Source organism: Terrapene carolina, unplaced genomic scaffold (assembly GCF_002925995.2).
Source record: "Terrapene carolina triunguis isolate 2854851 unplaced genomic scaffold, T_m_triunguis-2.0 Scaffold67, whole genome shotgun sequence".
NCBI classification, from domain to species: domain Eukaryota; kingdom Metazoa; phylum Chordata; order Testudines; family Emydidae; genus Terrapene; species Terrapene triunguis.
Window position 1 is genome coordinate 11,828,463 of NW_020664418.1, and position 21,678 is coordinate 11,850,140.

Here is a 21,678-nt window from a genome sequence, read left to right on the forward strand (position 1 = left end):
AAAGGAAGTATTTTTTCACACAACGCACAGTCAACCTGTGGAACTCTTTGCCAGAGGATGTTGTGAAGGCTAAGACTATAACAGGGTTCAAAAAAGAACTAGATAAATTCACGGAGGATAGAGTCAGGATGGGCAGGGATGATGTCCCTAACCTCTGTTTGCCAAAAGCTGGGAATGGGCGACAGGGGATTGATCACTTGATACCTGTTCTGTTCATTCCCTCTGGTGCACCTGACATTGGCCACTGTCGGAAGACAGGATATTGGGCTAGATGGACCTTTGGTCTGACCCAGTATGGCCGTTCTGATGTTCTTATCCAAGTTCCTTGGCTGCTCAGCATCACTGTGCACTGCTGAGCAGCCATTGTGGTCCTCCAAAGTGGTGGTTCCATTGCAGTGGTGGATGAAGCAGCCCCTACCCACAGTCCAAGACGCACATTATTTTAATAGGATTTTAAGATATCCAAAGATATGAACGGTTTACCCCATAAAAAGAAAGTTAAAGTGACAGCTGCTATTTTACTGCAACATATAAACAAATGACAGTTTAATTCCTAAGACAACACCAAATTCCTGGGCCTTTCCAATGAGGCCTCGGAAGAATTTGCATTCCAACCATTTTTAAAACAAGAACGTGGCAGGTATCGTTTTAGAGGATATGCAAAATATTTTATTCATGTTTTGAAAAAAAGACAGTCGCCTCTAGGCTACCATCCCCACTGTCAAACTACAAACTGGAGGGGGTCACTCGCAGCCAGGAGCGGCACCGAGCTAGAGAACGCTTGTGTAGGCACTTCAGAAATGAAGCTCAGCTTCAAAACACAAAACACAACATTTGGCTTCGACTTTTAATATAAAAACTCACCGATGTACAAAAAGGCTAAAATGTGACAAGCCATTGGAAATACTGAGATTAACATTCTTCCTTACACCGTAAAAAAACAAACCCAAACTGCTAAGAAGCATTGAAATGTACATTTTCCTTTCTCACCACACATCAGGCCATTCTCTACTCAAAACGCTTGGTTACAAAAAACGTGGCATCTTCTCTAGGAACTTCAGTGCAACTGGGCTACTCTCGATGGACCAGCACAAATAAGCCCAGTAAAAAGAGGACGGCATACTGAAAAACAAAGCAGTAGGATCACCAATCAGAATGTGCATTCAGCTCTACAGACTAACAGTAACAATAAACATGCTTAGAAGAGCCGCCACTAAGTACAGTTTAGCTTGTGTGCGTAGAAGCTTCCTCAGCAAACCAACAAGAAAATCATTTCTTAGTGTAATGTGACAAAAATAAGTATGTCATACCTTAAATTTGGGGTAATCGTTCATTAAAATAGTCACAATTCCAATGTAGGGGACAAATCTACAAGAGAGAAAAAAACCCACTTATTTCAGATAGTTTCCACTGAAGATTTCACAGGCTAAGTTGTGCCCTGGAATATGCACAAAGAAATTGCCAGACTGGATGACAGGAGTGCTCCATCAAGCACAGGATACTCTCTATGAACAGTTGCTTCAGTGGAAGATGCAAAGCCTCCCCTAGGGAAAGCTTCCTCCTTAACCCTCTTTAGGTAATAGGCTGGGTTAAGCTCTGAAGCAGTCAGGTTTCCTCCCTTCCCAAGTTCTTGGTTTTTGTTTTAAAGCCCTGGTATTAAAACTTGGGGGTATTCTTGTTGTCCATAAATCTCCAACATTTTTTCAATCCTGTGAGCTCCTGGCCTCAGTGATATCTTGGGGCAATCAGTTTATCCAGCTAATTATGCATTGCTAAAAAAGAATTTTTCTTCAGTTTCAAGTTTGCAGCCTCTCAGTTTCGCTGCATGTCCCCATGTTCTTGTATCATAAGACAGGAAGATAGAGTTCCTGTTCTACCTTCTCTACAGCATTCATCATTTTGTATAACTATCATGCCCCTTCTTACTCTTTTATGCTAAGGTAAGCAACCACAATCTTTGCAGTCTCCTCATACGGGAGTTTTTCCAAGCTTCTAACCATTCTGGTTGGTTTCTGAAGCCCCTCTATTTCCGCTATCCCCTTTGTGATATAAATCAGTGGTTCACATTCTATAATAATTCTAACAAACCCTGGGACAGATTCTGCCACATCAAAAAAATCATTCCCCAGTAGAAACGGTGCAAAATTGTGTGCCACCACTGCAACAGTTAGTTCAGCCTGCAAGTTACCAGTTTCCCATGTGTACCTCAGCTAAAGGTGCAAGGACCTTATAACCTCCCACCAATTCTAATTCTGCCATTTTTCCTGGTAATAAATCCTTCTCATGGATGAAGTCCCTCCTGACCACAGTATCCCTCCAACCTTGGATCACTTTACCACTAAGCTTAACAGCATGCATATGCTCACTGCTTGCTTGTGTAGAAGCAACCTGTACAAATCCTGTGTGGTAAGAGGCAGTAGCCTGGAATACCCCTGTGCTCTGAGAAGCAGCAACTGCATGTGTTACCTGGTGCCTGTCCCCTCTCAGCCCAGGACAGTTATTCCTCAGGTGCCCAGTGGACTTACCTTCTGGGCTCCTTTGCTTGTACAGGAGACTTGGGACAAGAAACAGGGGAATAGGGAGGTGAACGCCCAGCCTCCTTTTTCCCAGGGGTAAAACAGTGATTCTGCTTTCCACCAACCCTACACCCCTCTGCCAGTGGTTTATGTTTAACTGCGGCTTGTGATTGCTCATAAGAGTCTGCAAACCCAGCTAATTCACCCACTGCATCCACCTTTTTGTCCCACAAATTCTGTTTTACATCATCACTGCACATATTCAGGAATTGTTCCTGATTAACCAAATCACACATTTCTTCAAAGCTTGAAATGCCTTTTCCCCTCACTCACTTGTCTAACAAATCTCTCATTTCATTTACACAGGCCACATTACTTAATCCAGATCCCCTCTTAAGACTCATGAATTTTACCCTGTAGGTTTCAGGTGTAATCTGGAACTGTTTCAAAACCAGTTCCTTAAATTTACCATAATTTGAAAGCATCAGCAATAGGCATCTTACTGAATATGTCCAGAGCTCTCCCAGTCAATTTTGCAATCAAAGTAGTCATTTTTTGATCCTCAGGAATCGCATGGAGAGTGCACAGTCTCTCAAAGGTGATGAAATATTCAGCAATATCACTGGATTCATCATATTGCAGGCATAACCGTTCCCATTTGTGGATTTTTGGGGAAGTGGAGCCAGCTGCTGAAGAGTTTTGTCTCTTCCACTCCATTACAGCCAGTTCATGCTTCTGGGTCAATTTTGACTTGTCTCTGGGCCTTAATTACTTTGTCTTTTAAATCCAGGGTTTGCTGGTGGGCAGCTTTTTGTGCTTCAATTTGAGCCTGTTTCTGGGCCTCAATTTCTTTGTCTTTTAACTCCAGGGCTAGATGCCTCTCTCTTTCCTTTTCCTCCTGAGCTTGCTGCCTCTCTCTCTTTTTCTTTTATCTCCAGTTCTTTCAGTTGCAATAATCTCTGGTACTCCCTCTCCTTTTCTGCAACTTGCAGCCTAAAAAGCTCCAACTTCGCAATCGCTTCACTGCTTTCACTCATTTTCCTGTTTTTCTGTTCCTACTTCACTTTCCCGAAATAAGCAAACAGAAAATAACAAATCAGTAACCACTTTGTCTGGTCTCCAGCCACCACACTTAAAACTCACTTAAAATCACTACCAGTGTCTCCAAGCAATCAGTTGCGCACATATCCTTTGAGGCTGTCAGCTGACATGCTGAGATTACCTTTGAGCCCGTTTTCCCCGACAGCTTGGGACTCCAGAACCCTGCCTTGTTGAGCCAGACACTCTAGCCTGCTGCAACACAAGTCTGGTCCACGCCCCCAAAGCTGCAGACTTTAACTAAAAACTGCTCAGCAGGTCATTTGACTCCAGCACTCAGTCATCCAGCTGTTTTACTCTGTATAAAGCTTATACAGGGTAAACTCATAAATTGTCTGCCTTCTATAACACAGAGAGATATGCACAGCTGTTTGCTCCCCCAGGTATTAATCACTTACTCTGGGTCCATTAATAAACAAAAATGATTTTATTAAGTATAAAAAGTAAGATTAAAGTGGTTTCAAGAAATAACAGAGAGAACAAAGTAAGTCACCAAGCAAAATAAAGCAAAAACACGCAAGTCTAAGCCTAATACATTAAGAAACTGATTACAGGTAAAATCAGAGATGTTCCAATAAGCTTCTTTCACAGACTAGACACCTTTCTAGTCTGGGCCCAATCCTTTCCCCTGGTACAGTCCTTGTTAGTTTCAGCAGACATCTTAGGTGGAAAGCAGGGGTGTTCTAATGAGTGTCGGCCCCCTTTGTTCTTTTCCATCCCCTTTTATAGCTCTGGCACAAGGCGGGAATCTTTCGTCTCTCTGGGTCCCAAAGGGGGGGGCTCCCACCCCTCCTTCTAAAAGGAAAAGTACCAGATTTAAGATGGATTCCAGTATCAGGTGACATGATAACATGTCCTGTGAGACCCCAGCCTCGATTCTTCCTGGGCTGGCCCATAGGTACAGAGGAAGGTTTGTAAGTAAACAGAGCCATTTAAACCAATTGTCCTAGTCAATGGGAGCCATCAAGATTCTAAACCACCATTAATGGCCCACACATTGAGGTCCTATTGTAATTATGCAGAGTTATACTTCATATTTCTAGCTTCAGATACAAGAATGATACATACAAATAGGAGGACTATATTCAGTAGGTTATAACCTTTGTTATGATACCTTACAAGAGACCTTTTGCATAAAGCATATTCCAGTTACATCATATTCACACTCATAAGCATATTTCCATAAAACATATGGAGTGCAACGTCACACTACTATGAAGTGTGTCTAAGACACCTGGAAGTTTTGGGACAGATGGACTCTGCATAGATTTGACACCAGAAGTAGAGCCAGCATTTGCCATTTTGGGGTAGGCCTGTGAAATGAACTTTCCACCCCTATTGTCCACTGGGACACAAAAGACAGGCCTGAAGATTTTAGAGCTCTAGCAAGGAGATTCTTTGGGGGACACCCAAACTTTAACTAGCTCTTCAGGTCACCATCTGGCTCCAGCTGTAGGAGAGTGGAGCCTAAGGCCTGTGCTGCGGGTTGTGCATACTTGAATATTTAGACTGGCTCTGTAATGGACAATTGTCCAGATAAGGCAGAGATCTGGGTACAATGGACTCCAATCTCCCAGACGGTTGTGAGAACATTAAGATGAAGTTTAGCACTTACAGCTGGCCCTGGGACGGCCCGACACACTGGCTGCTGCTGGCACGGACCTGGGGGTGGCCCTGGAGCCAGCAGCACCGGCCACTGCTGGTGTGGCCCTGGAGCCAGCTGCTCAGATGGCTGCTGGGGCACTGGAGCAGCAGCGGTCCCAAGGGCCACCCCGGAGGCCATGGGAGCAGAGTTTCCAGAGGCCTCATACAAGCAGGTAGTGGGAGGCAGTCAGTCCCCACCGCTGGCCCCGTAGCTCCCCCAGAGCAGTGGTACCCCAGGAGCTGTGAAGTTTTGGTCAGGGATATTTATAGTGAAAGCCATGGTCAGGTCACAGGCCGTGAATTTTTGTTTCTTGTCCGTGACTTTTACTAAAACTATCCATGACTAAATCTTAGCCTTAATTATGCCTTCCAAAGTTCAGTCAGCCAATCATTTCTTTTAATGAAGCTAAAATGATTAATTTTATAAGAAAAATATAAACACTCTTCAATACACCAGTATGCTTTCCCTGAAAGCAACAAAAAGCCTTTTTAGTATTTAGCATCAACAAGTCATTAAGCTATTTGATCTTCAACTCCAGACAAAAGAGTTTTTGTACTCCCCTTTGAAAATTTTCATCCAAGTGCTACTGATATTAATTTGGTGATTTTTTTTTTAAGTTAAGCTTGTGCCTTTACTTGATTCTTTATCGTGGGTAAAAGAAGCCTGAAAGTTTTCTATTGTAATTATCAAAAATAATGAGTTTATGAATCCCTAGTTTTGCTGGGAATGTCTTTGGATTCTCAGGGATGTTTCTTGAGCTCTTGTGCCGTAACTGAAAGAAGCATTGAACCTTTGGCAGAGATGGCATTTCTCCCAACTGTTCATTAAGCATTAGAGTTAAATAGACATTAACTTTAAGCAGCCTGATTAAAATATCCCCGCCATCTTCAGATGCTGAACTTTCATTGTCTTGGGACCTAGTGCAGTTTTGGCACAAATGTCACCAGGCAGGCAAGACCTGAATTTTGAATGTAAAAAGCCTTTCCAGCCTTCTTTATCCATCATAAAGCAGTGAAAGGGTACACTCCTATTGCAGATCAGCTTTAATTGAGTTCTGGAAGAGGCTACACGACAGCTCATCCACCTCCAAGACAGGAAATGAACAGAAACCTGGAGGGCAGTTCACACATGGGTACCTTTGGTCAAGGCAAGCCAAGAAGTGAACTTACCTTTGTTACTCAATTCCACACATTACTTGCTGACACGCCACTTTAATCAAAAACCACAGAAACCCCAACAGGGAAGAGCTCAACAGAAGAAGGCATTTTCCAGCTCACACTGGAGACAAGCACTGGTCAGAGCACACCCTCCTCTGCTGGATAGCTTCACTTACCCTCTTGCTCGCCCCACCACGTCTTTCTTCTCCAGCCAGTGCTGCCCTTGTTTGTACAGCCCTCTGTCATCAACGGCATTATTGTCTCCCTTTGTCAAAAATTTGATGTCTCCATTTTGCCTTACAAAGAAAAGAGACCACAGGTCACAGATGAGCCACACAGCTATTCCAAGCAAGTACAATGACTGCAGGGACTAAGATATACAAACATTTCAAACACACAGGTTTGTCAGAGGTCCCAGCCAAGTGGAACCCTCCCCCTTCAAAGCCCTTTTTGAAGGGCAGATTAAATATTTAGAAACATTTAAAACACAAGAGAGAGAGCGCTCCTGGCCCCACTAATTCCAACACACTGACGTTCTTTCCTAAGAGTTTCTGGATGGCACTGATGGGATGTGGGATTGCTTCTCTCTCAGTAATTTCTCTCCTGCTTCTGATCCTTTCTGCCTCCCTTTCGACCTGCAGTGTCTCCTATTTCCTTCCATTTTTTAGAGCTCCCAAGTGATGCATATTTCCAAGTGGCAGTCCACAAAACAGTGCTATCAACTGGGCTTCGGCACATTCCAGTCACTTGTGAATGGTCCTCTGAAAGCACGTGTCAACTGGAGCTGCTCTTATGGCTTGGTTCAGCATGTCATGAGCTTCCCAATTTGCAAGCCTACCATCAAATCAATCACCTGCAGGAAAGCATGTGGAAGCTCTTCATTGTGTGCACTCCCTCCACCACACTCGAACCTACTGGTGCTCTGACACTGTCTGCAGCCAAGAAGAAGGAAGTCCAAGAAGAACGCAGAGCCAGCTGCATTCGAGTAGCAGTAGGAGTGTCCTTAAAGTGTCCTAGGTACGGACAGCCTTGTCATAGATACAGTACATGAAGGCTGCCTCAGAGAGCTTATTGTTGCAATTCAGCAACACGTGAGGATGTCAAAATAGGCGTGTACAGTGCAGGTCTGCTCTCAAAAAGGATCATGCAACGGTGGCTTCTTCTCGCAGTACAGATCTGAACTCCAGAGAAACTAGCTATCAGAATAAGCAGCTGACCTGAGTGCTAAACATAAGTTGCCACAGCTTCTCATCCTTATTAGCCCTGCAGAGTCACCAAGCTCTGGGAGAGGGAACTGGATTCTAGCCTGTCTCACAAAGCGATAGAACTGTTAAGTTAATTCTGACAGCAGAATCTTTACCTCTGGAGGTAGAGAATGAATCCAGTTTAGTTCTTAGTCCAGAAGGACTTTGTAAGGCTGATGGGTAGAACACACTTTCCTTTGTAAACAAAGGAGATTTGATCTGGAGTCAGAGAAAGATAAGAATCTGCGCATTTTTGGTTTTCAATAGGCTACAGAGTCTCATACTGACAGCCCATTACTACACAATGGAAATTGTAAATCAGGAAGCTAGAAATTTTGGCCACTGGGTAGAGAACAGCTGGGACTTTTGGTATCTAGGGAGAAACAGGAGGCAGCTTAACTCTAGGGTAAATACTCAAACTCGCTGCTGGTGATGGCAGAAGTGTCAAAAATTAAACAGTTATCTTTAGGTTTCAGAGTTAACACCCATTGAAATGAATGTGGCTGGTCAGACCTCAGACCCATTGCTTCAGGCTGTCTGCTCTGCTTCACACTGCTCATGGCTTTAAAGGTTCTCTGTACAAACATGAGGACTAGATTTTATTTCTAAATGTAACTTGAGATTCTGGGAAAGGGAGAGGATTCCACAGAATGCAAAGCACAAGGCCTTGCCTACAGTCCACCCATGGCCATCTCAACGCTCAGCAACAGCTGAACACATTCATATCATTCTTTAAAAAATGTTTAGCTCTGAAGTGAAGTCAAGGATGGGAAGTTTGGGAAGGAAGAGGAAAGTTTAGTAAAGAATCCACATCTCAGCCACACCTGCACTGGTTGCATGCACTTGGAGGTCCAAGTGCAGTTCTACTCTGAGAAAAGACTAAAAATAGCACAGAGGGTTTCCTTTATTGATCAAGATTTTTGTATAAATAAATCAATAGAAAAAGACTGGTTCTATTAACTAGCAGATCTGGAACTCACCCTGAGAGGAGAGTTAAGCGGGGCTGCACAAGGAGAGCAGCTGGCTGAAACTGAAGTCTGGCAAGACAGATCATGATGGTGGGGAAGGAAGCACTTTGTAGAACTCATCACAACTAACATCACCCCCACCATTGAGGCATCCTACCCTTCAGATGTCGAGATGATTTACAACGTTGGGGTCATTCTACACTCTACTGTTTCTAGGTACCAACATAGCTGTAGCTATTAGAATTGCATTGAGGCTGAAGGTGGAAAGCCACCCTATCTATCAAAGGGATTTGGCCACAGTAATTCTCGCACATGTGACCTCCACACTCCATTACTACAATTCACTGTATCTAGGAATGACTCCATCAGTCCTGATAAAACTCCAGGTTATTCAGGATGCAGCACCACCACCTACTGGGAGCCCATCACCTCTAGAAACCACTCTCTGCCTTGGCTCTCCATGGAATATAGGATCCAATTTAAGAGCTTATTCTCAAATCCCTCCACGGGACTGGCCCAAGTTACCTGAGGAACTGCCCTCATGTGTGACCACCACCACCAGCCACTGGAAACATGGAAGAGGGAGTCTCATGAACACAGGATGGTGTTTTCTTGGAAGCTGGCCCAGAACTGCAGAACTTGCTCAAGGAACAAATCAGAATGACCATCTCCCCCACTCCAGAACAAAATGCAAGACTCACGCTGGCTCAAGGTTTACAGAGAAGGAATGATATACAGCCCAGGTAATCAGGCCTTCCTAAGGTAGATTTACCCTGTCCCAGAATGAGAACAAGAGAACTGGCATATTAAAAACCAACACGTTTTAAGTTAACACACTACATGTATCTAAAGGATCTCAAAACTTTAAATATATAGAAGTTACTTCACTCACCACTGAAATGCAATCACCTCTGGGGCAGAACAGAGGAGCTACATAACAGAGAATATGAACACTACCCAGCATTATGGGACAGGAAATGAAAAGTACTGTATTCCAGTAATATTGCAGAGGAAGTTAAGGGAGGCAGAATTGCCCATAGTTGGGGTCAGGACTCCAGGATTAGCCTCCAACTTATGAAAAATGGCAAGAGATCTTTAGCACAAGTAATGAGGACCTGACTGTAATTCATCTGCATGAAGACCCTTCCAGCAGCAGGCTATTTCCTGGCACTCTGGTAGGACACCGGGTCAGTGTTGAGGTAAGAGCCTTCACAGCACTTCCTGCAGCACCCAGGCTTTCCTTGATGTCTCCCATCCACTTACCAACCAGAATATTTTGTGAGAGAAGCACAGCCCAAGGTGACACAGCTACAGACATTTGCAATACAATCATCACCCAGACGCTATACGTACTTTTCATGAATTTTCAAGACTCGATGAACTATTGGAATTTCCCTTCCTTCTATCCTAAAGACCACAATTTCTCCCACCCTGATGGGATCTTCAATTCGGTTGGTTAAGAACAGAAGATCTCCTCTGTGAAAAGCAGGTTCCATGCTGCCACTGTAAGACAGGGAAAATAGCAGTTATGAAACAAGGACATTTGAAAAACTAGAATCAGTGTTTGAAATTTATATGGTTTCAAGTAAACCCCAGAATGTCCTCCCTTAGGAAAGAGCCCCTTAAGAAAACAATCGAAATACTGAAATCACTGAGATGCTTAGAGTAATCCCATAGCTGTAAGACAATCAAGACAAATATATACAGAGGATAATTAAATTACATTCCCTCTCCTCCACTTGGCTTTCCTTTCTTTCTATTCTCTTGAAACTTTCTCCCTTCCTTTCCCTACAAAACATACAGCTTCACCCCAAAAAACCAAAATGTTAATATGAATCATTACAAACGTACACACACCATGTTAAGGTCATGTTTAAATAATTTTGGAAAAAAAGGGAATGTTAATGATAAAAACAAGATGTGATCAATATACAATATGTTGCTTAACACAGTTAATCTGGTATGAAGATATGCACCTATATATCAAGACAATGTAATTGTAATGTCTTATTGCTCATCACCCAAAGTATCCATTAAATCTACCCCCTCGCTCCCCCCTCAAAACTAAGAGTCCCTGAGGAAAATAGTTGAAGCCAAGACACTTCAGTTTCACCCACACTATGCTTTGATTTCCCACCACTACACTGCCACTGGTGCAGCTCTACTAGAGATAAAGCACTGGCAGCCATCAGTGTTACCACCACCATGCCAACCAGGCAAGGCTCTCTGCCACTGAGAGTAAGTCTGGATACCAAAGAGGCTGGTGGCCACCAGCAACTTGTTTCCCCCCACTGCTAGAGCTGCACCAGGACTACTGCAATGGTGGGAAGTTTTAGGCCATGTCTACGCTACAGACTTCAGCTGACGCAAGCTTTGTCTGCATGCAGTCGCTGAAATTAGCATATCGCTTTGGTGTGGGCATACTTGGCTGCTTCCATTGAAGCTATACATATTCACCCAGAGAACTTGTGTGATGTAAAGTGCAGTGCACCACAAGTATGCATTCAGTGTGCCATCTGCTGCAATGCCTTTTGGGGAATTTTTGCAATGTGTTGTGGGATAGTAATGACTCACCCAAGGATCTGCAGGAGCTAGGGGTCAAGTTTTCAGCATGCAACTTTCTCCATCCCATAATGTCATACATATCCCAAATTTTCCCCACCTTTTTAAAAAATCCCACTCTGACAGAAGCACAGAGCTCTGCACTGTTCTCACAAATGTTGAGAACACAAGACGCGTGATTCTCCTGTACTTGCAGACCCACAGAAAGTACAGTAACAATGGTGGACATGAGGATTTCTTTGAGATCAGTTTGCTGAGCAACATTGCAAAGAACAGTTCAAGGTTGTTGGTGGCATTCATGGAGCAGCTGCAGATGGTGGGGAGCAGCTTTTGGGCCCCCAAAATGAGCACTGACTGGTGGGAACACATCTTAATGCAGCTATGGGACAATGAGCATTGGCTGCAGAACTTTTTGGTATGCAAGGCCACATTCCTGGACCCGTGTGCCGAGCTCATCCCAGCGCTCCAGTGCATGGACAACAGAATGAGAGCTGCATTGACAATAGAGAAGTGAGTGGCAATCATGCACTGGAAGTTTGCAATGTTGGATTGCTACTGGTCAGTGGGAAATCATTTTGGAGTTGGGAAATCCGGTGTGGGCTGTTGGTGATGCAAGTGTGCAGGGCTATTAATAGTCTTCTGCTATGCAGGACTGTGACTCTCAGCACTGTGGATGGATCTGCAGCAATGGGATTCCTAAACTGCACTGGGGCGGCAGATGGCATGCACATCCCTGTTTTGGTATCAGCTCGTCTTGTACATCAACAGAAAGGGCTACTTTTCTATGATTATGCCAGTGCTGGTGTATCATCAGGGATGCTTCACAGATATGAATTTGGGCTGGTCAGAGAAGGTGCATGATTGCTCCCATCTTGACGAAAACAAGACTTTTGCAAAAACTGCAACCAAGGATATTCTCTCCTGACCCCTGGATTACCATCTGGCACTACTGAAATGCCAACAGTGATTCTGAGGAACCCAGCCTATCCCTTACTCCACTGGCTCATGAAGCCTTAAACTGGGCAGGTGGACAGCACCGAGGAAAGATCCAACTCTCAGCAGATGCAGAAAGACAACTGAAGGGGCACTGGTGGTGTTTACTCAACAGATTGGGATATTTTTCTCATGGAAAACCCATGATTATAGCTGCCTGTTGTGTTCTGCACAGTATCGGTCAGGCAAAGGAGGAAAAGACGCTTCCATCAGAGTGGAGGGTAGGCTGTCTGCTGACTCTGAAGAGCCCAAACAATATGGAGCTATGCGACTGAGGGAGGCTTTGAAAATTCACTTTAGTCATCAGTTACAGCAGTGTTTTGTGTGGAAGTGTTCTCTGGGCCTGGAGCTTTGGGTGCCTCAAAGAATTGCATAGTGCTTTCTGTACGTTTATAACTATGACTGTTCATTTTACTGAAGCTGTGAGTTGTGTGTGCTTGGTTTGCATTTACAAGTATTGTTTGCTTTGACTACCACTATGCATTCTGCATTTGTGAACTAAGATAATTTGGTTCTCCAAAAACAAAACTTTGAATGGGAATAAATAGTGCAGAAAATCAATGTGCAAAAACACCCCACAGGCAATGTTATACAGATTTTTAACATAACTTAATGGGGTGAAAATTTAAAATTAGAAACTAAGTAAACACACGTCCACTTGAGTGCACAAACGTAGTTCATCGTGGGCCCACATACACCAGCCGTTCTTGCAGGTCAGTATGTGAGGTTGTGGTCTTCCCTGTTGTCTCCTAGGGTGGAGTGGTAGGCATAGGCAATGGTAGGCATGTGCCCTCATGATGCCATGGGTATGTTGGAAAGGTGTAGGGAGCAGCAGCAATCATGGAGTTCTCCAAGGACTGCAAAGGGTGGAGCGTCCAGGAATTATGGACCAGTAGCCTTTGTGTTTGCTACCTGAGAAGACCCATAATGTCCTAGAGTATTTTCCCGCTCCTCGTCTTGCTGGGACTCTTGGGCCTTCCTACTGTCCCCTGTCCTTTTCCACGCTGTCATTCATATTGGCCCTCCAAGCCTTTTGTTCCTGGTCTGATGCAACACTGGCTTGTAGGATTTCACTGGACATGTCCTCTATAGTCCTCTTCCTTCACCTCGTCCTCAGGGTCAGGCATTCTGTGGGTGTGGAGGGGACACCCTTCAAGGCTGCCATGACAGAAGCTACTGATAAAAAACAGATGTGACATCAGATTTACAGACACATCCATTATTCACATAAGCCCTGAAGAAATGCTTATTAACATTTCAGCTTTGGATCGCCTTGGTACAGCACCACTCTCTGGCCCCAGCCACAGTAAATATGATCACCAGGTTTGGGAGAAGAATCTTCTGTTGTATGAAGATATAGGGCTGGTCTATACTGGGGGGGGTGTGGATCGATCTAAGATACGCAACTTCAGCTACGTGAATAACGTAGCTGAAGTCGAAGTATCTTAGATCGACTTACCTGGGGTCCACACGGCGCGGGATCGACGGCCGCGGCTCCCCCGTCGACTCCGCTACCGCCGCTTGCTCCGGTGGAGTTCCGGAGTCGACGGGGAGCGCATTCGGGGATCGATATATCACGTCTTAACGAGATGCGATATATCAATCCCTGATAAATCGATCGCTACCCGCCGATACGGCGGGTAGTGAAGACGTACCCATAGAAGTTCATTCCCTATTCCATGGGTATGAGTATAGTGCAGGGGTTCTCAAACTTCATTGCACCGCAACCCCCTTCTGACAACAAAAATTATTACATTGACCCCAGGAGGGGGGACTGAAGCCTGAGCCCGCCCAAGCCCCACTGCCCTGGGTGGGGCAAAGTTAAAGCCACTGCCCCAGACAGGGGGCCAAAGCCCAAGGTCTTCAGCCCCAGGTCAGGGAGGGGAGTGTGTGTGTGGCTGTAACCTGAGCCCCACCACCCATGGTGGAAGCCTTTCGGCTTTGGACCCAGGCAGTGGGGCTTGGGCTTCAGCCCCGGGCCCCAGCAAGTCTAACACCAGCCCTGGAGACCCCATTAAAACAGAGTCCCGACCCACAGTTTGAGAACCGCTGGCATAGGGCAATGGCACTGAACACTGGCACTATTTTCCACATTGAGTGGTAATTTTAGCTGATCACCTGAGGCTCACAAAGGCACAGAGAACACAGCTGCTAACTGCATCCTAAAACCACACTGGCCTATATTCCGCTAGCCTGTTTACTACAATAGTACCCGCCAAAGTCATTGCAGAGCAGCGTGGGAAAGTATCCTACCTTGGAGGAAGGAATAAAGCAGCCATTCCTAGAAACCTTTTGGAGAAGACTGCAGAGTATCTCCATTAAAGTTTCATTGAAATCTTTCTGGAAGACAAAAGGGACATCCCTATGCACATAAAGCATGCTGCATGGGCCACCCACTGTCTAACCCACCAGGGCAATGAAAGACAGATGACAACGCTACCTCCTCTTGTATGAAAAGTTGTTCCTTTTGTCTGTCTTGTTAACTTGGGGATGGACCAGGAACCATCCCTGCATTTAAACATTGCAAGGAAAGGTATGCACACACGTATCTGAGTTCCCTTTCCCTTCATCAGGCTCATCCACACTTGCCGGGCGGTACTGTGGCAGAGTCTCAAGCACGTTCTAGTTTGCAGCATTGCCAGAGTCCCTGGCTATATGTCGTCATCCTCACTTTTCCACAGTTGTGGGCTGTCTCAGACTCCTCCAATGTATCTGCAATGGTGTGTGGGGTGCTGGTGGGGCCTCTGCCAGGTATGGCATGCAGTTTTTGAAGAAGCAGCAGATCAACAGCATAACACCTGGTCCATTGTTGTGCTCCCTGGTCTTGTGGTATCCCAGGCAAAATTCCTTAACTTTCACACAGCACTGCTGCTGATTCCAGTCATACCCTTTCCCTGCATCCCCCATGCAAGCTGCTTGTAGATGTCCATGTTTCTAAGGCTTGTCCATAGCTGTGCTTGCACAGCCTCTTCACCCCACAGGCCCATGAGATCCAATACCTCCTGTCTACACCAGGCAGGAGCACATCTAGTACTTCTCTGTGTGCATGCAGACACAGTTAGTTGGGCAGCTGCACACAAGGGTGAGCTGCGAGGTGTGCTTGCCAAGGTGGGCAATCAGGAAAAGGGATTTCAAAAATATGCAGGGGGTTTTAAGGAGGTGGTGATTCTGGTCTCTGTTAGCCCTGTCCAGTGGAGTTTAAGATTGTGGCCAGAGCGGTCATTGTCACAGATAATAGGGCATTCTGGCACAGCTGCTGGAGGACTGTTAGGGTTAACACAGGTCATGCAGCATCTACACTTGCAGTGTTGACCTCAGAGGTGGTTTTACTGTGTCAGTAAACAGGGTGCTAACATCGACCAGAGAAAAATTTTTGTAGTAGATATGTGCACAAATAGGTCAATGAAAGGTAATTTACATCAACCTAACTTTGTAGTGCAGACCAGGCCTTAAGGTCAGTGTAGACACATCCTGTCTAGCACATATGCTCAAAATAGAAGGGCTCTCAAGTTCTCAGACAGACTGTGCTAGAGATCAGTTCTTGTGATTCAGCATGGTTCCTCAAACAGTCTCACTGCAGGCACTCCTACTCAATTTTTTTCTTGTAAATGGCAGAACATTACAGCATCCCTAACCTTTTTAATTGCAAATAAAGTCACTATAAAAGGAAACGTACTTCAAGCATTGCATGTACTCCCATTGTGCCTGGAGATACTAGGCAAAGGTTGCTTGTCAGAAGATATCATTTCACTGAAAAGGAAAAGTGACTTTATGGCCTCCCATCTTACTCAACGGGAAGTGGCTGAAGTGCCTCTCATCAGCACTCTGAGGAATCGGCAGTAAGAGATAGAAGTTTCACTAGTTTGTTTTCAAAGTGACGTGATGATAAACACTGACAAGCTGCAAAGCCAATGTCCCCAGAGAACGGGACCTGTGAAGTCAGTACAGGTACATTCTGGAGAAGCCAGTACCCGCAATAGGTACAGTAGAACCTCTGTTACGAACACCTCGGGAATGGAGGCTGTTCATAATTCTGAAATGTTCGTAACTCTGGTTACATCATGGTTGTTCTTTCAGAAATTTATAACTGAACATTGACTTAATACAGCTTTGAAACTATGATACAGAAGAAAAATGCTGCTTTTAACCATCTTAATTTAAATGAAACAAGCACAGAAACAATTTCTTTACTTTGTCAAATCTTCAAATTTTCCCTTTAATTTTTTAGTAGCTTATGTTTAACATAGTACTGTGCTGTATTTGTTTGTTTTGTATCTGCTGCCATCTGATTGTGTACTTCCGATTTCAAATGAGGTGTGTGGTTGACTAGTCAGTTCAGAACTCTGGTGTTCGTAACTCTGAGGTTCTACTTTATAGCCACTGCCCCAGGAATTTCAGCAACAGGAAGCTATTTCAAGTCACAACAAGCGGACACCAGCCCCACTCATTTCCTATTGCATTTCTTAGCTCACACAGAGTCAAGATGCCATGTGAAAGAAAGCATTTCCCATGGAGTCATATGCATAGCCTTCAGCCAGATCTACTGAAGTGAGAAGGAAAACTTGCCTTGTAGTCTTACAGCTAGCTCATCGGATGGCCAGAAAATAGAACTCTGGGCGTGAAACAGAGTGGTCAGCACACTCCGAGCCTTGTTACAAGAGAGCAGCACAGCACATTCAATCGCAAGCCAAGACACTAAACAATTCTGTTCACATTTGTTATACTAATAGCAATCATAAGTTTCCCTGCTGAGTGTCTCCATCTGTTACATTGACTTCCTCATGATTTCAATTTCACTGCCATTAAGAGCTCTTCGCGTGCTTTAAATATACATGTAGCAGCAAGATGGAAAACAATGAAGACAGGGGAAAATAATGCATTTATATTTTCTGTTGTATGCCACAATTTAGTTTCAGTTCAAGTTGCTATCCTTTTGAAAAGATAATCTTTACAACATAAATAGATGCACCGCTTTACTGGTAACCCAATCTTGCAGAGAATCAATAGGACACCCCCCCCCCACCCACCCCCATCACCTCTACTTTACCTATGACCTCCCTCCTTCGTCATTTCTTCCAGACATCTTCATGCTCACTTCTATGCGATCACTTAGACCTGGAATGTCTGCACTGAACCCATCCATAAGGCCACTACACTGTCTTCCTTCCATGGCCCACAAAGTTGTAAGACCTCCTTGTCATCCACCAGATCAGGCTAAGGAAGCTCAAAGGTGGTGGTGGGTGATCTGCAACTCTGGGGCCTGCTTCTGGTCCCTTGTTGTACCACATCTCTGGGCAGCATCCACTAGCTTCTTGGACTCCTCTGAGGAGTAGTGAGCACTGACCTGGGTTCGCTGCTTCGTGTTCCCCCTTGGATACCTTGTTTTGGCCCTATGACCTTTTACTTTTGTCCCTATTTTCTCATGTGTTGCCCAGGCTTTGGGTCTCTCCCCTCAGTTGAGAGGATGGGCTTTTATTGTCTGTCCTAGTACCCATGATAGGTACACTCTTCCAGCAAGTCCCTCTCCAAGATCCACTTCTACCTGATGCCCACATGAAGTTAATATCTAACAGCTACATTGAGGGGCAGTAAGGGGCAGTTTGAATTTTTATATATAAATATTCACTTTGCTTGTCTCCCTCCCTCTCCCCACCCCCACTGTTCTTCTGAGTTGAACTAGATTGTAAGCTCTTTGAGGCAGAGACTGTGTCTTCTGACATGGCCCAGCACGTGGTGGGTGTTAGCATCTGAAGCCCATCTCGGGTGCTTATAAAAAAAATGCTCCCCATAGGATTCTAACAGCCTTGAGCTTCCTGAGTCACATGCTTTACCATACAGTGTGAGAAGTGTCACCTGAGCACTCCCTTGTTTTTGGATTTGAACTCTGATGTTATGCAGGGGCATGAGGAAAACAGCTGGGAGTCCACCAGTAAGCTTAAAGCCACATGAGCAATTTTCGGTGCATGAAGAACAAGAACTAGACTAAAAGGAAGTCTGGCTAAAAAGTGTACAGGAGATGCTGGACATTCAAATAATATATGAATGAATGCTTCTCAGCCAAGTCATCTTTAAGCCAGTGTTGCTGAAATGCTATAGAGGCTGAATCATTTGTGTTCCTTCCCTGAACGGAAACATTCAGCCTCCCATCCTCTCAAAGCCAGATCCATGTTATGCCCCATTAGCCACACCTCATGAGAAGTCTGAAAGTCAAACAATTTTTACCTGAGTACCACTACAATGGGACTTTCACTTCCTGTAACCACCATTAGCCCCTTCCAGATCATTAAAGCTGAGGAGACAATCATCCCAAAGTTCAGCACCTGATAATACAGCTGCAATAAGAAAAAGACACTAGGTTATGGGAGCACAGACATGGATATGTAATAACCTTACAGGTGGTGACGTTGTGGAGAAAGAGGAAAACAGATTTCCAACAAGTGAGTGACTATGAGGCGCTGCCTTTGCAAGCAGGCTAGGTCTGAAGCAGGGGCGGATTTACCATGAAACATACCATGCCCTGGCACGCGGCCCCCCAACAACAGGGAGCCCCTGGGCCGGACACTCGGGCAGCCCACTCTGCGGGGCTGGACTGCAGGGGCAGAAGCTGTGGGGGGCAGGAAAACAGGGAGGGAGGGAGGCTCACCCACAGCCTCAGGGAAGCAGGTGGGAGGTGCGGGTGGCGACAAGCACTGTGAACGGGGGCCGGAGGATGCAGGAGGAGTACAGGGCGGCCACGCAGCCGGCTAGAGAGAAGCAGCGCTTTGAAGGGGAAACCGCCACTTCTCTCCGGCTGCATGGCTGCCCCCTGCTCTTCCCGAGTCCTCCGGCCCGCGTTCGTGCGGCTTGCTGCTGCCTGGTGAGGGCAGCTGGGCGCAGCCCACTGGGGGAGGGAGAGAATGGGTGATGTTTCAACTCTCCTCCCCACCAACCAGGAGAGCTGATAAAGCATGAAAGTGGGGGGTGGGGGGAATTTGCACCCTTTCAAAGGCTGTAGTAAATGACTTCCCTCCAAATTTGTGGGCAAGAAAGCAATGAGAATCTGAGTCCAACTCGGTGCCACTCAGGGCTCGTCATGGGTCAGTACAGCTGCATGCTGCCTGTTATTCAGAGATAAATGCACAATCATAAGCTAGCCTCAGAAGGTAAGCTCTTTTGGCACAAGGATGTAAGCTTAATATATTTTTGTGAAGTGCCATGTTCTGTATGGCACTTTATAACTAATGAACATGAACTATATGATGCATGTATGCCACTTTTAAGCAAACATATAGAGATTTATGTAATTGGAGCATTAAAATCCCGAGCTAAAAGGTTCTGATCTGGAATTTCCCAAAGCATGGCATGGAGTCAGTTGAGATTATGTTTTCTTCTGTTTTGGCCCTTCAGTTGTGGTGTAGTCTTTTTGTGCTCTGCTAAATAGCTGCTGGGTTCTACCACAGAGGTAGCTACCTTTCAGCAGTGGCGGAAGTGATTTCTATATACTCTTTATCCACCCCACAAGAATATTCAGAGAATTGATTTAGTTAATCTTAGTTTAAAGCACTTTTTGATCCTCAAAGGATAAATATTTTGAAAAAACTTCCCCTTGGAGTCTGGCATGATTAGAAGGACAGTCAGTTTATAGTTAACCTTAAAGTTCTGGGAAAAAAAGAATGAAAAACAGGGGGTGGGGGAGATAAGAGAGAATGTACTTTTTCTTGGCTGGGTCCATGGGGGGACCCCAAAAATGAAGCTGAACATAGGAGCCCACTAACTCTAAATCCGCCACTGGTCTGAAGCCCAGGAACAGGATGCTCCTGCACTGATGACCACACAATAGGCAAGGGGTCAGACCTGGGGGACAGTGCACTGCAGCAAAATTCAGAAAATCCGTGCGACCCCCAGGGCCACTGCCAATCTCCTCAGGCCAGGGGACTAACACCGGGGGCTTCAAAGCCAGTCACAGCGGGGCATCACCAGCCACACGAGCCAAAGCCCGTCCCCACGCCCCTCACCCGGCTCAGCTCCGCGGGCGGGCGGAACGGGGCGCCGGCCGGAAGGAAAAGGGGGCGCCGGCCCTTGCTCCCCCCCCAGACCGCCTGGGTGCCCAGGGGCCATAGTGGGCAGCTCCACGCCCTGCGGCAACAGGACGCCGCAGCCCAGGCCAAAGCTCCCCACGGGCGCCGGGCCCGGGCCTGCAGGGCAGGCTGCGCGGGGAGCAGAGCAACGCCCGGTGCCTGACCGGAGACCGCCAGCGCCACCGGGCTCGGGCGCTCCGAGGCCTCACCTGCCGCTTGTTCATGCGCCGCACATCGTCCAGAAAGTCCAGGGAGAGCATCGCGGGAGCCGCCAGCGCCGGCCGCCAGCGCGCCACTTCCGCTCCGGGCCGCAGCACCGCTTCCGGCAGCGCCTGCCCCAGACCCCGCCCGCAAAGCACTTCACCGCCACTCGCCCCTCCTCCGACATCACCCCGACCCCACCTTCCAGCCTCGCCCCCTGACCTCAGCCGACCCGACCTGCCTTCATTCCCCTGCCTCTGCCCCCACCCCTTCAGTGCCCCCTGCCCAGACTATGGCAGTTTTATGGCTTAGAGTGTGAACTACTACAGACCAGATAGAACATCTGCCTTTAGCACTCACTTCTAAAAATCTTGTCATGCTGTAGGGAACCCATCATCAAAGGAAGAAACCATGATAAGCTTCTGGGATGAGGAAGCAAGCACTAGAGCAGCAGATCTCAAATGCAGTTAGGATCCTAAAGTGGGTCACAACTCTGTTTTAATGAGGTCAGCATGGCTGGCTTAGACTTGCTGGAGCCCAGGGTCAAAGTCCAAGACCAAAAGCTTCAGCCCTAGACAGCGTGGCTCAGGTTACAGGGCCCCTCTGTGGGGCTGAAGCCCTTGGGCTTCAGCTTTGACCCCACCCAGGCTGGTGGGGTTGGGCTTTGGCCTCCACACCTGGGGCAGTGGGATTCAGGTGGGCTCAGGTTTCCATCCCCCCACCTGGGGTCATGTGGTAATTTTTGTTGTCAGAAGGGGGTCATGATGCAATGAAGTTTGAGAACCCCTGCCCTAGAGTATGTGTTAGGAAATGCCTGAAAGGCAAGCTGGCACACATACCTTGCACTGGCTTACCCATCCTGCCTATAATAGAATGGAGCCCATCCACACATTGTTGGATGCTTTTATTTGAAATAGTTTGAAGTAAACATTATAGCAAGGCACAAATGCCACTGCAGATTAAATAGATATGTGATGGCTTGGGAGTGACCCCTGCTATTGTTACTCTACATAGGCTACCTTGTAAAACATTCCCTAAGCTAATGTACACAGTATCAAAAAATACAAAGCGTTCCAAACTGTTTGTATCAAAACACATCAAGACAAGAAAGTAAGCAATTCAAATCCAATAAGATAAATAGCTTTTAAATTATTTAAACGTCATAGTGAACAATAATGAGCAGGATTTTGTCTCAACATAAAAACTGTATTGAAGTAATTATATTACACAAAGCATG

General features: G+C 45.9%; 1 protein-coding gene across 1 annotated transcript; it reads right to left on the bottom strand.

Moving 5' to 3' along the window:
- Positions 1 to 833: 833 nt before the first annotated feature.
- Positions 834 to 20,541, bottom strand: SEC11A (SEC11 homolog A, signal peptidase complex subunit). The gene is made up of 6 exons (XM_024210455.1): positions 20,450 to 20,541; positions 18,406 to 18,515; positions 9,982 to 10,131; positions 6,593 to 6,712; positions 1,311 to 1,368; positions 834 to 1,122 (listed from the first exon to the last, which is right to left on the bottom strand). The coding sequence occupies exons 1-6, from the start codon at positions 20,498 to 20,500 to the stop codon at positions 1,072 to 1,074; spliced, it is 540 nt and encodes a 179-aa protein (XP_024066223.1). The 5' UTR covers positions 20,501 to 20,541; the 3' UTR covers positions 834 to 1,071.
- Between the last annotated feature and the right edge of the window lie 1,137 nt (positions 20,542 to 21,678).

Excerpts from the sequence above, each read along its gene's own strand:
- SEC11A (XM_024210455.1), bottom strand. The coding sequence starts at position 20,500 with ATGCTCTCCCTGGACTTTCTGGACGATGTGCGGCGCATGAACAAGCGG. Across the intron at positions 18,516-20,449 it reads GGCGCATGAACAAGCGGCAG|CTGTATTATCAGGTGCTGAA; the intron begins GTGAGGCCTCGG and ends TTCTTATTGCAG. Across the intron at positions 10,132-18,405 it reads CCCATTGTAGTGGTACTCAG|TGGCAGCATGGAACCTGCTT; the intron begins GTAAAAATTGTT and ends CCTGTCTTACAG.